Source organism: Anser brachyrhynchus (genome assembly GCF_964034855.1).
Source record: "Anser brachyrhynchus genome assembly, chromosome: 24".
NCBI lineage: Eukaryota > Metazoa > Chordata > Aves > Anseriformes > Anatidae > Anser > Anser brachyrhynchus.
The window spans coordinates 367,181-383,933 of NC_137717.1; the positions used below are offsets into that span (position 1 = coordinate 367,181).

At 45.7% G+C, this 16,753-nt stretch overlaps 1 protein-coding gene across 3 annotated transcripts in view; it reads right to left on the bottom strand.

Moving 5' to 3' along the window:
* CLIC4 (chloride intracellular channel 4) overlaps positions 1 to 15,500 on the bottom strand; it is a 29,527-nt gene extending 14,027 nt beyond the window's left edge. Inside the window, exon 1 of one of the 3 annotated variants that reach the window (XM_080566906.1) lies at positions 15,293 to 15,500. In XM_080566906.1, the coding sequence (XP_080423032.1) occupies positions 15,293 to 15,364 (72 nt within the window). In that variant the 5' untranslated portion in view covers positions 15,365 to 15,500. Of the gene's footprint in view, positions 1 to 5,600; positions 5,680 to 14,670; positions 15,063 to 15,292 lie in introns of those variants that run through there. The other 2 variants (XM_080566908.1, XM_080566907.1) reach the window with 2 other exon arrangements.
* Positions 15,501 to 16,753: the final 1,253 nt, after the last annotated feature.

Below are 16,753 nucleotides of genomic sequence, written 5' to 3' on the forward strand. Positions count from 1 at the left end.
ATAATGCATAAAGATAAGCACCCTCAGAATATGTAAATGCATTTCCTATACCGGGAAAGTATGCCTGGGCTTCCATGTCATTTTGTTTCCATGTTTTTTATACCTGGACCTTCCAGTGATGTTTTTTTTTGTAGCAGACATAACTAGGATTTCATTACAGTGAAATTTACAAAAGCCACGCTTTTGACTTCAGTTCTCCAAAGTCAACATTGTTCTTTGGATTTATTCTTTATGCCTTCTTCTACAAGGCACAGACAATTAACTACAGTCATCTTCCAATTTACTGCTCCTCACACTGTGTAGTCCTGCTGAGACAACCGCAACCGGGAGCTACGAAACGTTATTGTACTGCAGGTGCTGTAAGGAAGGACGTAACTAAGTACATAGGGACTTTGCTGCCAAAACAGTAATATTCCAAAGACAGTTTTTATAGGCAATTTATCAACAAGCCTTTGTCCTACCACAACAAAGGTCTATTGCATAACAACAGTAGGCCACTCCAGGGCACCCAGCGATGGCATGCATCTCATGATTGCTCTGACAATGAAGTACGTACTGCTGAGTTGGAAGATTTTAGTATTAAAGTAGGCTAGAATTAGACACTGGAAACCTCAAATCCTGTTAAAAAAATTGAGCTTTTGAATAGAAAATCAACTCATTCTTAAGACTGCGTATGTCAGATTATCTTGACATGTACTTTATATTAAAAAATTATAGAATCTTGCTTCTTATTATTAGAATATTTCCAATAATAATTTTAATCAATGAAATTCTCAAGACCAAGCTAATCCTTTCATTGTTACTATTACCTGTTCCCTAGACGGCTTTAAAACACATTGTAAAATATGCTGGCTGTACTCCTCTGAGAAAGTACACAGGACAATTATGTTTACTAAACACCGCATAGTCACAACTGGAAGGGCTGAGTACAAGGCCTGGGCATTGACTGGTAGAGATCCATCTTAAAAAAAAAAAAGTTTAGGCACTCATGCAAAGGAATTGCTTTTTCTTCAATTCTCTGCCAGTTCCCAGCCATGCACTGAGCAGGGGGCCCAGTGGGGAGAATGAAGAAAGACTGAGCAAGTTAAAAGGACTAACAGCAGGATTTTCAAAGATTGGGAAAAAGGTTTTCAGAGAAATTGCCTTAAATCCAAAAAGCTATTTTATTTTTTTAAAAACTCAACTGCCTTTCCACAGATAAGCCATCTAGACATATCAGGACATGAGGATTCATGACTTATGATACCTCAAGTTTATGCTTTGTTGTGGAGAATATATAGTGCCATTTTTCTTCAAAAATTTACTAGTTTCACTAATGAAGGTTAGAAAGGAGAAAAGTTGGCAGGTTGTTTTTGTTTGTTTTTTGCCTAAGTTACAAATTGCCTCCATTTTCTTGGGAAAGGAAATAAAACTGGTACCTAATTAACAGTATTAGATTGTCTTCAAAGCTGGCACATGACTTCTCAGTGTCTGGGAGCCTAAATTCTAAACCTACTGAAATGAGAAAAAAGACAGTCTGGTTACTCTGGCCATTTTGCTTTATACTGCTCAACACACAATTTTCTATTGGGCACATAACCGTTGAAAGGATTGTAGCTGCTACGTATGGATGACCGCGTTCCTACTTCGCAACATGCTAACATGAAGAAAGAGCTCACTCTGCAGTGTATTTCCAACAGCAGTATGTTTTTATGGGTGTTAATATTTAACCACAACGCCCATCCCTCCAGATTGCAGTGTATATTTCAGAATTTTCCCCTGAAGTGGTTGCTGTGTTTACACTGGAACAGACACTTTCTGCAGTTGAATTATGCCAATGTAGATTTGCACTTGCTTACTTCCCCCCCAAAACACCTTCAACACGTGCAAAATCACCTCTTTTGAAAAACAATATTGAAAAAGACACCACCTCATCCCATCTGAGTAAATATATATATTTTCCTGCCCAGTCTAATTCATACTCTCAAGCAGAAACGATTCTTTGATTCAGAATCGATCCCCATCTTCAAGTTTTACACCAACTTCACCAATGCTATGTAAACCAAGGCACAGGCAGGAACAGCACAGGTGGGCACGTCCCATTCTGTTACGCTGTACCCCACTTCCTCAGGTGGAAAAGCCACCACACGTTTACCGTAAGAGAACATGGGCATCTACCAAGGCGCAACGCTGAGACCGTACGGCCATCCCCTTGGAACCTCGCAGAGGCTGCTCACGCCACCGTCCCCAGGGGGCTCCTGGGGCTGCCACCCGCAGCAGCCTGGAGCAGCTCTCCTCGCTCTCATTTCCTTCAGCGCTTCTGACCTCCTGGCCAGAGCTGGCGCAACACCACATTGCCAGAGGTCTTGTCTTATACATCCCACGTCTTCTTTCACATAATATAATTCCACCACTGAGTTTTATCATTTCCAGGGGAAGATTAAAGAACTGTGACTGGAATAAACCAATCCCAAATTCAGGAAGCGCTTTTGCTTGTACTACAAATGCAATCTTCGTCCATCTGAAACCCAAAACAAAACCGCTTTGAAGTCACAGAACTGAACAAAAATAGATCAAACTTTAAGGCATAGCACGGAACTGTGGCTATCATTGAAGCCCAATAACAAACCCAAAGCAATTCTTCTGAGGACCAAAAAAGGTCTAATGCATTTATGCTGTACCACCAACTTGTACAGAAACTTTTCCTCTCTCTCAATATAAGCATAACATTCAAAATGAACAAACAACATCATCAATAGCATCTGCTTTTGTTTAAGCATTACAGATTTTTTAATTACTTTAAATCAGAGAAAAAGGAATACAGCCCCCTACCAAACAGCAATTTTATCAAAACCTAATGTATTTTCAAAGCTGCAACCAAACAGCTAAACTGAGCATAGACTTTTTTATCTACATTCAGAAGTTTGTCCCACTTCTGCTCCAAAAAGTCCCGAGTTATTCTGAGCACATACTGGAAAAGGAATGCGGTCAGAACGCCAAGAAACTTCTGGCTTCAATGCTCTTGCGCCAAGGAATTCTGCTATGTAACTGTTTGCCCGAGAGGCCCGTTTTTTATCTTCCTGTATTTGATGCACTGAGAGCTACAGCCCAGATCTGTTACAACCGCCATCAAGAGCTGCACCGCGCTGGCAGTGCAGCCCATTTTTCTCCTTCAGTCGCAGACGGAACTTTTTCTCTGGAGGGAGACGAGTTTGGTAGTTGAGTCTCTGTCAGAGCCAGTGCAGACTGATCTTCCCCCTGGAATACGTATCTGTGTCGGCAGTAAAGTACCTTTAAATATTGCAAGAATATTCTGAAGTTCCACACGACTAGTCATGCAGGGGATTATCATACAACAGTCATTTCTCGAGCTTGCTGTTAGAAGCCAGAAATCTGGCATTACCTGGTCTTTTAATCCAGGCCACAATATACCAAGGTATCTTCAGTCTCTAATCCTCAGCACCATCAGACTGAATATTAAACGTTGACTTCTCTATACGAACATCAGTCTAGATTATTTGTTACTTCAACAAGACTATACTAATTCTATACAGAGAAGCTAAAGACATCCAGCTGACTTGAACGAAGTTGTGTTACCTTCCAAACTGACCACAACTAAGAAATACCTGAGAAGATGGCAAAATGGACCTCACGTTACTTGTCAGGTGCGAGGCAGAGGAAGGGCTGGGCAGCCACTGCAGCACGCAGTGGACAGGACTGTATGACGAACTGGGCTGCTTTTAAGAACCGAAGAGTCACAAGGCAGTAAAACAAACCAGTATGCTTCCTGAGAAGACAATCTGATTTATCATAGCCCACAAACTTAAAACAACTAGCAACTTCTAATGTCAAGTACCTCAGATCATGCAAGAGCTACCTGAAGAAATAAAGCTACCTGAAGAAAAAAATCTGCTTATCCCACTGCCCAGGAGGCTCAGCTCAGCTGATCCAGCCAGTGCAGAAGCCACCTCCTTTCTCTTTCCCCAAAGCAGTGACTTCATTCAAATTAGATCGTCTTTCCCCAAAAAATAGAGAGTCCAAGTACTCGTACATTTTTCTAACAGCTAAATAAGCTAACAGAAATAAAAAAAAATCAATTAAAATTGTGAAATGTTTGTGTTTACAAGAGCATAAAAATTAACTTGACCCTCAACACAATGACCTGCATGCATTTACTTTATCAAGGTAGCACTGAAGTTTACTGCAAGACTAACAGAAACTGACAGACAAGAAAAGAAACACTCAAAAGGATCCAAAGCCCTCATTATATAGCATACATCTAAAAGACTTGAGAGTAAAACAGAATTCTAGAAATCTTTGGTCCTGAAGGCTTGCAAAATCGTTTCCAGCAGCGTTAAAAGGAGTATATTATGAGTTTCCCAAATTGCATCAAATGACTGCAGGAATAACAGTAAAGTCAAAGTGCATCTGATGAGAAACGCAATACAGCTCGGTCTCTGCCTATGTAAACAAAGGCAAAGAAAGGGCAGGACAGTAGACCACCCCCCCTCAGGAACGAAGAGCTATCAAAGCAATTTTTCCCAGACTTGATACACCAGGAAGAGGAGGGAAAAAAAGTTTTGTTGAAGAAGGAAAAATCCAATTTAGAAACACATCACAGAATACTACCTGAGGGGAATAAAAAGGCAAAAACCACAAGTGACGAAGCTAGTTACACCCCCCAATAAAGTCCCACTGCTCTGAACAAGAAAACTGAACTTCAGTCTAGAGGATTAAAGTTCAAAAGCAAGTAAACAGACTAGGAAAAAAAATAAAAAGCAATCTCTATTTCAGTTATAACTAATAAAAAAAATCTGCTGGGAAAACTACAAGAGAAAACAGCATGATATATATACCCATTACCTCAAAACAGCAGATAAAAATCACTCTCGCCCAGTAAGCTCATTCAAAAAATGAGCAAATTAATAATCCTACATGGATTAGTGTTTTAAGAGGAAACAGTTTAAGGTAAACCAACAAAGTGATTCAAGTGAAAAACAAGCAGCAGTTCAAAACCCCAGAGATGAAAGAATACAGACAGGAGTGGTTTAATGTTCCACGCAGGAATACGGAAAAGTCTGGCAGTATCAGTCTAAACCCTTGCAACTCGCGCCTTTATCTTGCCGAGCTGGATAAACAGAATTCCATGCTGTTGGCTGGGCAGGGCTCTCAGATAAGACGTAAGGAACCAGGTCTGCGCGAGGACCATGAGGCTCTCTGGCGTAACGCCCTCAGCAGCCGGACGGGCTTCAGGGTGTCGCAGGTACGTGCTGGCTTTGCCTGCCAAAACACACCTTGAAGGATCACAATGGCTAAAATATTAATGAGGCACCATTAGGAAGAGAATATAGGTGATGAGGTGGTAAGATGCACAGCTCGGGACAGACAAAAAAGATGCACTGTCTGTAATATATGATGTTTAGACGGATTCTCGTGCTTCCAGACTTGTTAGCTTGTGGAGGCACTTGTTTTCATGGGAAGAACAGGTCAGGCAGCAAGCTAGAATCCAACCCCAAACTCTGCTGCTAGCTAAATCTGGTTCAGCCACATTTAATCCGAGGTATGACAAGACGAAGGGACACCTCTGCCCCCAGCTCCCCCTTCGCCTTGCCCCCGGGCACAGCGGATCGCTCGCGTCCAGCTCGCGGTGGCGGTGGCAGTGGCCATCAGGCTGGGACGTACCGGGACGCTGCCCCGCGGGACTGGCACGCCGTGATAGAGGAGGCCCAGACATCGGACAGCCCAAAGGAGTTCCCTGCCACAATAAGCAAGACAGACTGAAGGTCAGATCTAGGAAAAAAAATACACACAGCTGTAAAACCAACTGCAACCTGCAAAGGATTCAGAATACTAGAAGGACTTTCTTGCCATGTTGCAATATAGATCGAACGTTGGATTGCAGTTACTGGAAAAATATAGCTAGTGGCAGCAGCGGGTCATTGCTTGTGATGCACAACAAATCCAAACACTCATTTTCATCCTCCTAGCAGCACTGAAAGTGATCAACTAAACCTTACTCTAACTTTAGCGCTGAAAGATTGTTTCTAGGTACGCAGCCTGCCGCTATGGGAGTCCTTTCTTTCAAATGCAGCTGTCCTGGGAAGCGTAAAACAGGGTGCTGAAAAAAAGACCTAAACGTGGAAAAGCTGAAGAGCAGTACTATAAGGATAGGCATACTAGCAGATGAAAACAAAATCTCAGGGTCTATTATTCAACCAACCAACCAACCAGCACCTGCTACGCCAGCACAAACCAAGGGGCAGCCTTGGGCAAGTCCTTGCAACGTGATCCCTTCTCACACCAGACATATCAAAGAGTGCTCAAGCAACGAACACTTCAAACATTGCAAGAATATCCTCTTGCCTTTTTTTTTTTTTTTTTTTTTACAAAAAAACTTGTAATTGTTATTTATTTACATGATTTAACGTCTCTGACAAGCACTCTGACTCCTACAATTCTTTTATGATGCTCAGAAGATTCTAAATAAAACATCCAGCATCATTCTCGTTACCTCAGAGGTCAGTGGTTTGACAAGTTGACAAGTTGTATAGCCATTAGTTCAAATTCACCTCTGTTCATCATAAGCTTACTGCATTAACAGGCACTACCACTGCATCATGCCTTTTTCTACATAATCTTGTTCTCCAAATCCATCATTAACCAACCTTCATCTTAAAGTCAACTGCTTTTGAACTCAGAAGGTAACTATTTTTATAAGGAGGTGTGTGCTTAACTTGCCTCTGCCTTCAACACCTACAAATAGGAAAGTATCTTCCAGGAAAAGAATGTACATCCATTTACAAACAGGCCAGACGACCTCAGAAAGCATCAAATTAAGCTTCCAGTGCCTATATCACAGCCTTATCCCTACATGAACTATATTGATTCATGCAAGCCCTTGTTTGACCTTTAGAAGGAGACTTAGAGCTTGGTAGCACTATATCAACTTAGGTTTAAATTCTTAGATCACCAGAAAAGTAATTAGTGCTAAAGAACAATTTAGATAATCATTGTTATCTTAAATAGCTGGAGTCCTAAGAAAAGCATAGGGGAAAAAAAACACAAGTCCATTGCTCATACCTGGAATTAGCTGTAAATACAAAAAGCCTAAGATGATTAACCCATATTTTCTAGGTGGTGATTGACACCCACCCCAACCCGAGGAAAAAGCAACCTTAGCTGCTGCTGCCTCTGGACAAGCCGCACCTTCTTTACCTAATCTGTAATCAATCCGACTTCCACTTCAGCTGATATTCCTGTAAACTCAAAAAGCTTTTAAAAAAATAATGAATTGAACTCCCAGTAAATACTTGAGATCTGACTATTAAACCAGGGAAAGGAATGTTTATCAGCCCATTCAAGCAGCCTCTTAAGTCATCACCTTTCCGATTAGCCACTGCTGTGTTAGACATTTGACTGTAGCAGCAACTGACCATTTTAGGATGATGCTGTATTTAACCCTGTGATGCTGTTCCTATCAAAATACTTATGAGATTTGTCTTGTACAGTTTCATGCAGCTCTTGCTTATTGCTACCTAATTTTCATCATAAAGCTTTTGGAAAAAGCTATGGGACTTCATGATGTATTAAAATAACTTCATAATTCAGTAGAAATTAATTAAGCCCTTCTAGTTCTTAGCAGGAAAGACATCATCCCACATTCATCCTTTGGGAGAACTGGATGAAGAGTCAGATCGAAACCTGCATGAAATACTAAACACCATTTTCTTCAGTGGAGAAATTGGCTTAATGTTATGAATACAAAAACTTGGTATTACTGTGGATAGCCAGACGCATGGCTTTCTCCTAGCCTGATATAAGGAAAATTAAAGTTATTAAATAATGGCAGAAGCCTCACAGCTCATCTCTTCTACCGTTTTTACTCCAATGGCAATACCTTCAACAAAGTGATTCAGTTGTAACAAACCTAAATAAAGATAAATATGGCCAAACTCACTGAAATCTGCGAAGTGACAGCTTGACACATTCTTGCTATTATACAGTAGGAAAGGCAAGTATGCTGTTAACCATTCAGCACAACACGTTTCTATCCTCTCCCAGCTTGTTAATGAAGTGTGTGCTTCGGCTACACCCCAAGAGGCCCATTTCCAAGATCTCCCCCACACCAAACACTGAAGCATCTATAAAAATTAGAGGAAAGAACAGCAAACCTGGGTTACTGGCGTTCAGAAGACTGAGTGCAATTTTAAAATTTTAAGAATTCTTCAAATAACCCTTCGAACACACATCACTTCTGGGGGACAAAACAAAGTGCCCCGTTTATGGTAGTTTACAGCTGAGTTCTTGGAGCGAGGAGGTGCCACCAGCTGGGCAGGATGCCCCCAGCGGAGCCAGCGCTGGATGCCCAAACAAGTCCCACATCGATACACAAGCACTCACCCAGGAGTTTCAAAATTCTGAAAAAAATAACACAGCTAAGCACAACTGCCTCCAAATCGGAGATCAACAGCAATGTCCGTGGAAGAACTGCCTGTAAATGGAAAAAATTGCTTGAATTCTCAAAACTCACTGAAGCAGAGCTGCCGTTTGAACCTGCACCCCCTGCTATCAACACATTCAACGCTCTAGCAAGGAAAACCATTCACTTAGACCAAAATTGGTGTTGGAATTTTTATTCTATAGCTACTAGAACACGAAGGTTCTGCGGAAGGCTTGCCCTCTGCTGCTTCTTGTTCCAGTGCAAGCACTGAGCAATTCACTTACTAAGAGGCACCTCTATGGATGTATTCTACACCCCTCGGGAAGCAGTATCCAAGGTCTTCATTCGCAGAGCAGAACTTCCTCCTTCGGGACATGTTGCCTTATCTCATTAAGATCCAGTACAGCACGTCTCACGAGGGCAGCTAAAACATCACTTTGAAAGACTACAGAAATGTACTTATGCTTTCTTTCATTTTATTTTTAGACAGAACCATGTAAAAAACTATTTCCTTTATTTAAAAATAGCTGCTCTCCAAAGTACAGACCAAAGTCTAGCCAAAAGAGTAATTCTTTAACAGAGCCAAAACACTCTGAAGCTGATCCAGTAGCACTGACTGATCTCATCAGCTCTTCTCATGAAAATATACAGATGTGACTTCACTCCTGGATTACACTCCTATATTTAGTTTATACCTAATATGGATATTCATTGCAGAACTCAGTCATTTCCTTTCCTCGTGCAAAGTTCTTTGTCCTTTGTCTAGCCAACAATACAAGGAATACGTCTGAACTCCTAGAGAACTTGCACACAAAGACATCTGTAATTAATAGCAGTTTACCTTATGCTTTTAACTTCAGCATAAACAAACAGCATTCAGAGCCCTGAAAATCAGATTATGCCACAAATGCACGTTTGACCTGAATTGAAAAAAAAAATCAAAAAAGTTTAAAAGAAAAGACACTATTCTCTTTTAAAGAAAAAAAATATTTCAAGCAAAGAACATAAAGCCCCTGACGTCAAAGCTCTATTTAAATTCATACCAAGGCAAAATAATTGTTTTGGGATGTCTTAACTGTTAACACGTTCAGAAACTCTTAATACAAAGGAAGAGTAGAATGAGTACCTGACACCTATTTTAGGAGTATTCTGAATTGAAGAATATTCAAGAAAATGCAAGAAATAAAAAGTTGATTAGGACAAAAAGCAGTTGTTTCTTACGGGTACTTTACAGAAGAACTCTGAATATAAAAATCGATTAGATGGATTAACAAGTTCAGATGTATTCAGAAGTATTTCAGAAGTATTTTTCCATAGATGGTCAATTTCCAACCAACCACCAGCTTAATTGAAGTTTGTTATTTTAGACAAACTTAAGGGGCTCACTTCCAGAAGTTTTCGCAGTCCCAAGCGCCTCTATCCTAAAGGAGAAGCCACCTCACTTTCTCCCACAGTCCAGTTAAGGCCCTATAGAGTTGCCCTGCTCTGCTGGTTATCAGTTGCAAGGCGTAATCAGCAGAGAACATCTTCAAAAGAAAAATAAAATACTGACGAGTACATTTATCCAGTCTTAAATGTAGCTCCTGGGGAATTCTACATAGCCCAGCCCACCCAGAACCTGGAACTGACGCAGGCACCCCGGCAGAAGCACGTCGGCCTGGCGTTAGTCACATCACAACGAACGCCTCCTTCCAAGGCGAACCTGAACGTGCTCCCACCAGTGAGAAAATAACGGAGCACACGGCTCTCCTTGTCCCTTTTAACTAATGTACACTTAAATTCACTCTTGCAACCTCAGCATACAAAAGTCACTTTCCAAAGCAGACAGATTACTGTTTAGCTAAAAGTTCGACAGATTCCCCGGCTAGGCGCCTAAAACCAGACTTTTACGGGATAACACAGCCCTCAAAATCCGCAAGTTCAGTGACAAAAGATGGCTGCAGAGCCAGCTGCTTCTCTGCCCACCCTCTTCCCCTTAGAAGATGGGCAGGATTACTTCTCAAAGAGCTCTTTCTTCCCTCTCTGGTTCCCTCCACGAGCTTAGGCCAGGCCAGCCTGCGCAGGGCCGGGCAGGGCCGCCGTGAGGAACAACGACCGGCCGCTTGCCACGCTAAGGCCCAGAGACCCGTGGCCCCCCCCACGCGCTCCCAGCGGTGGAACCGACCTTACAAACAGCCCTCACATCCGCCCGCTACTTCTCAGCCATCGAGGCAACTCCTTCCAGAGGATTCTCATTCTCCTCAAATATTTTTGTATGATCTCTAGTGTTAAGTATACTCTTCTCTGCTCCCGTGCATTCCTTACTACACACGTAGATGGTTGGACCGAAACACAGAAGCACAAGGCTCACACTACTCAGCCCCTTGGCGTGTGTTTCCCCCAGCTTTCTATAGGACCCAGATCCCAAAGCTTCTCCGGCAATACCTGTCCTAACTCACAGGCGCCCCTTGCCTTTCGAGCCTCCAATGCACAGCCCGAGACACTTCCCTTCTGGGAAGGCTGAGGACAGATTTGTCTTTCACAGCAGGATTTATGCTCAAAGAATGCCTTTGTGGCACACAGCTCCTGCAAACGCCACGGAGCCAGTGACTCAGAAGCCCCGCTGCAGGCGGCGGGCAGAGGAGCAGGCTGCAAAGGACGACGAGCTGAGGCGCAGGGGCTCCGCCAGACCGCTCGCTGGGACAGAGGAAAGGCGCGCGAGCAACAGGCATCCTGCAACAGCAAAGCAAGCCTCAAGTCCTCCTGACCACCTGAGCTGCCTAGATGCTAATCGCTGGCAAGGGGAGGGCAGATGCCAGTGAATAAAACCATTATTACTGTGGAAGGACATGCAGAAGCAATTTCACAATGAAGACAAAGTAACTCCTCTCTGTAACCCCTTTGGAAACTATTGCTAGAAGTTTTTAAGCTTACTTTCCAATGTATTGGAAAAAAATAATGTCTACATTTGGGACCATCTCTCTATCTGTGAACAATACTGTGCAAAGTGCACCCGTTCCTGCATCAGCAACCAGATTGAAAACGACAAAGAGATTTCTGGATATGAGAAGTCTCCCAAGCAGAAATTCGAACAACGTAGTTTGTTGGCCAAAGAAAAATGCCTGATTCACCACAGTTAAGCACAGGTATACCAAGATGGTTATGCTTCAGTGTATAAAGGGATCCTTCACAATAAATAAGCCACACATAAAACGTTGCTATCCATACCAAATGCATACTGAGAAAGTTCTCAGGTGCTGAGGTTATTACACTAAAACCTCCAAAGGATGATCTTGTACATAAGGAAGAGACTTATCCAATAAGATTACCAAGTGACAAGCCTGCCCCTGACAACACCATCTCTGAGAAGCAATGTTACATGTCTCTAGTTTTGTTATTTCTTTCCAGTTATTTTTTTTTTAATTTTACAAATGTATTGCAGTTGACAAAGAAATGACAATGAGCAAGTTTATGGAATGGTGTGTTATAAACCAATATACACCAGCACAACAGATCAGACCTTACATAAAGACACTCACATGCAAAGAGCAACCGTAAAACAAAGGCAGACCCACACATTAGCAGGTCAGACAGATCGCGCTCCTTCACCCAGCACGGAGCTAGCATTGAGTCTGCTGCTAGCGATGCGGGCACACGCACATCCCTTCCCTCTCACAGGCTTCGACATCTAACTGAACAAACTGCACCTAGGTCCCAGAAGACAGAGTTCGCCTGCCAAATTTCTCTGTAATTCAGCTATACAGAAATGTAGATAAACTTCTGATACAATCACTGAGAGTTTTAGAGGAGGATATTTATCAAATATGAATTCACAGCTTTTTTCTACAGACAGCACAACTCACATCTGATTTTCAAAACAAGTGCCCAGTTTCACAAAGACATCCTATCTGAAAGCTGCTGGATATCCAAGGCCTAACTAATTTACATATATACACACGTTACACAGCTGAAGAAGACCATATATTCCTTAATGGTTACCTACATCTACTATAAACGAATGTCTCCTGCCAACAGATATACAACTAGGAATTTCTTGTTTGTTGAGTTTGGTTTTTTTCCTTAACACTGAACGTCCATGTCTTCACCTTGCTATTACAAGAAGAATGTGACCACTAGCTGCCCTCTAGAACACCGAAGGCTGAGCTATAGGCAGCTGCCATCCCCACCTCCTTTGTACACATCTTACTCTGCACAGGCTCTGTCCTGCAGTTTCTGCAGAAGAGTGGCTCTGTTTGACCAAAGCAGTCAGACACACTTTTTATTTACAGTAAAAATCCGCACACGACCAACTAAATTGCAGTTATTATAGGTGGCCTATATGAGTTGTATTCAGATCCCAATGCCTGAGTTTCTGTGTGCACGTTCATCACAGTGTAGTCTTCGCTTTTCTAAAATGCCACCAGGGTATACAAAAATATTCATTAGACAATGGAAGTGGACCTCCCTTATTAATAATACAGGTGAACATATGAGGAACTGAATGAAATCAGATACATCACTAGTTTCTCCTAACCAGCTCTCAGAAGACTTGAGAAATATTTTCACTTAGTTTAGAATAGCCTGCAGGCAGCCCACCAGAGCTATAACAAAACAGCTCCCGAAGTTGCTCATTATGAGACCAAGAAACACATTATTCATGTCACTTCCAGCACCACAGTACAAACATTTTCTTACCTGAATATTCTACTTCTGAGCATCCTTTATCACAGCCGATGAAAATACAAGTTACAACAGACTGATACACTACACTGTCTTCTTGAGTAAACCAAAGCAATCGGCGTGTGTCAGACAGCCCTACACAGCTATTCATAACTGAAGGCTCACCATCTGCGCACTCCTTGCTGCGCCCACCCTACCCAGTTACTGATCACAGTTAAATAAGATTCAAACACAACATTTTGGGCATGAAGCCAAGCAGTTTCCCCTGCTTCACAGGTTTGTTTCTCAAGCTTTAACCCATACCTCTGTTTCATCTTAGTCTGGCTGCTACAATCCTTTGTACGCAGGTCATACAGTTGCCGCCCTTCAGCCGCAGGCATTTGGCACACATTCCTTTTTTCGTCAGGAAGTCCTTCCACCGCCTCTGTCTGAAGCACTTCACTGACTAACAGTGCATGAGTAGACCCAAGACCCCATGCACTGCTTGGAACCTTATCACATTGTGAAGTCTTGTTCTAATACTCAGTAACGTCAGACTTTTTCTGGTCTTCACCCATAGCCAGGTGAAAACTGTGCAGAACAGACAAAACCAGACACTGAGATTCCCATTTACAGAAAAAAAAAAAAGACTAAATCAAATTCTAGTGCTCTGCTAAAAAAGACTCTGTTAGTTCTATTAGAAAATATAAACATTTTGCTCTCATTCACACGAAGCAATGACCTGGGCAGTCGGACAGCATACAAGACTTCTGTTAGCTTTACAGAGATCGCTATTCCAGTAATACTTAACAGCTTCAGCAAAATATGGGACAGGTAGCAACACCAGATGAAACAACTATTTCCAGTGTTCTGGGGGGTAGAGGGTGTTCTTCTCTGCAGGATTTTCCAGGAAAACAACCTTTACCTAAAGATTGTGAAGACAGACAAAAATAAGACCCTTTTTGCCCTGAACTCTATCGCAAAGGCTGCCAAGTATACAACTTGTAGCAGTCATTCATAACACTGGGAAAAGGCTTCCTTGAGGGAGACAGTACTCGCTGATAATCCTGGGCACAGCCATCCTAAATCTATCCCAATGAAGGGATTTTAACCGAGGGTGACAGAAAAGTTCCCTGCTTTTTCCCTTTCACATTCACTGACATCATTACCGGTCCAATACTAATCAGAATCAACACATTTTTCTGAAAAGTGATTTTACGCTTTCTTTCGTGCTACTCCTCAAGCACGACACAGCCTCCTTGAACAGATCCACAAGGATTCACCCTGCCCCCAAATCTTTCTGCCATCACTAACTGCTCTAATTTGTTTAAAAATAAAGAAAAAAACTGGCGAATGAACTTTAGGTTGGATGAAGGTAAGTTAGCATGTTATACGAAAGAGGTACTGCTATAAATAATTTACAGCAGCCTACAATGCAACTGCTGGCCCGGTGAGCTCTAACCGAGCTCCGGGAGCCTTCACGCCCGGACCAGGACCAGGCCTGGAACCCTGCCCCCGATGCCTCCCCTAGGTCCCGCATCTCCGCACCACTAACACGTCTGAAAAGAAAAAAAGTCAGCTTTTTTAGAGCACCATTAAATAAATTAGATTACGTATTAACAGCTTCTTGGCAAAGCCCTGCGTGGCGTGCCCGTCGCGTGCCCGTCGCCTCCCGCGCCCGGCAGGCCCCCAGGTCCCGGGGCTGGCCTCCCACCGCGCCGCCACACCGGGGAGCTGCGTCCCGGGGCTCCTCGGCGGCTCTCCGAACCGCGTTTAAACGGGGAAACCGAGCCGCCTGCTCCGCGCTGTCGTGCTAAGCGCGAGAGGGACGCCACCGGGGCCCGGGGGCGCGCAGCCCCGCGACAGGCGGCGACAGGAGCGACACGGCGACGCCCAGCGCGCGGCCACGCGGGGCTCGGCCACGCCGGGGCTGCCCCGGGCCGCCGCCGCCGCTCCCCGCTGCCCCCGGGCGGGCGTTTTCCGGCCCGGCCCCGGCCCCGCGCCCCCCCCCCGGCCCCAGCCTCTTTTGTGCGCGGCAGCCCCGCCCCGCCCGGCCCGCAGCCCGCGGCCGCCCCGAGGGGAGCGCCCCGCGCCTCGGCCCCGGGACCCCGCGTGCGGCCCGGGGGCCCCGCGCCCGCTGCTGCGGGGAACGCGGAGCCCGCGGTGGGTGGAGGGCGGGGGGGGGGCGCCCAGCGGCCCGAGGGGAGCGGGGCCGGGGCGGGCCGGGCCCCGTACCTTGACGAAGAGCTCGATGACGGGCTCCTTGTCGCCCTCCTTGAGCCCGTTGACCGGCACGGACAGCGCCATGCTTCGCCCCTCGCCGCGCCTCGCCCGGAGCTGCCCCGCCGGGACGGCTGCCGCCCGCTCCGCCGCTCGCCTCGCCCGCCCTGCGCGCGACTGCGGCCCCGCCCCAGCGGCACGGGGACCCGCCGCGGCCGGCGCCCGGGGGCGGGGCCGAGGCCGGGGGCGGGGCCGAGGCCGAGGGGGCGGGGCCGGGGGGCCAACGGTTTCCTCGACGGGCCCCGGGGGTCCCCAGCGGGCGGCGCGGGGCGGCCCTGGGGGGGGGGCCCGGCGCTCAGGGGCGGCCTGGGCGGGCCCGGCCCTGGCGGAGGCGGCGGCCCCGCGGGCGCTGCCGGGCCCGGGGCGGTGGTGCCAGCCCGGGCTCCTGCCTGGCGGCAGGGAGGAGCGCGCCCAGCCCGGTTTCTGCCACGCTGTTGAGGGCAGGGGCTGGAGGCTCCGGGCGCGGTGACGTTCGGCGTTCGCCCGTTTCCAGTCTTCTCACCAAAACAGCACGGGGCAGCCCGCAGCACAGTTTCCCCAAGCCACCTCATGCCCACGAGCCCCCTGTGACCTGTACCCAAAGCACCCGTGGGGCCACATGGGCTGGGACAAGATGGTGGCAAGCGGAGCGTTGGCTGGCAATAAAGCCTCGTTCCTCCCCAGGGGTTTTGCCGTCCTCAGTCCTGCATAACCGGATGTCTCTAAACAAATTTCATCTCTGAGTGTCCCTGCAACTTTTCATCTAGAGCAGGAAAAACTGCTGCTGGCCTCTCTCCCTGCGCTGATAGGGCTGGGCAGCTGATATGACAAAGTCCTTGTCACTCCCATGGCTTCTTCACAGCACTTCGCAGCAAACTCCCTCCGGAGCCAGTGGAAGATTCCTCTCTGTTTGTTTTACAGAGTCCAAGGAGTCGCTCTGATTCACAGGGTGGGACAGGCTAAATTGGGAGTCGGTGTGTCACCGTAACCAAACTGATCTGGGAGCAAGGCAGGACCACACGTTCGAGCCCAGTCCAAGAACCTCAGTGAATAATCCACCCTAAATTAATTGCAGACTGTACCACAAGGGATACCTTTGTTGGAATGTGGCTGGGAGAAAGGGGCGGGGAGGAAAAGGGAGGAGAGGGAAAAACACTTCCCCTAAATGGGGTTGTCACAGAGGTCTGAAAGCACCGGTTTGGGGGTCTTCAAGTTCACTTTTTCTGCGTGACAGAAGAAATTTGCACCAGTTGAGGCCCAAGTCCCTGGTAGATTCAGAAACTGCTAACAGGGGGCTTTAATTGCAAGGCCACGGCAGCACGCTGGCAGGTGAAGGCTGTTATCGTCTGCTGCTTGTCCGATGCCTGCTGCGACAGGCCAGGAGCCGAGTCTGCCGAGCCGTGACCGGGCAGCACGGAGTATGAAACGCAGGGCCAG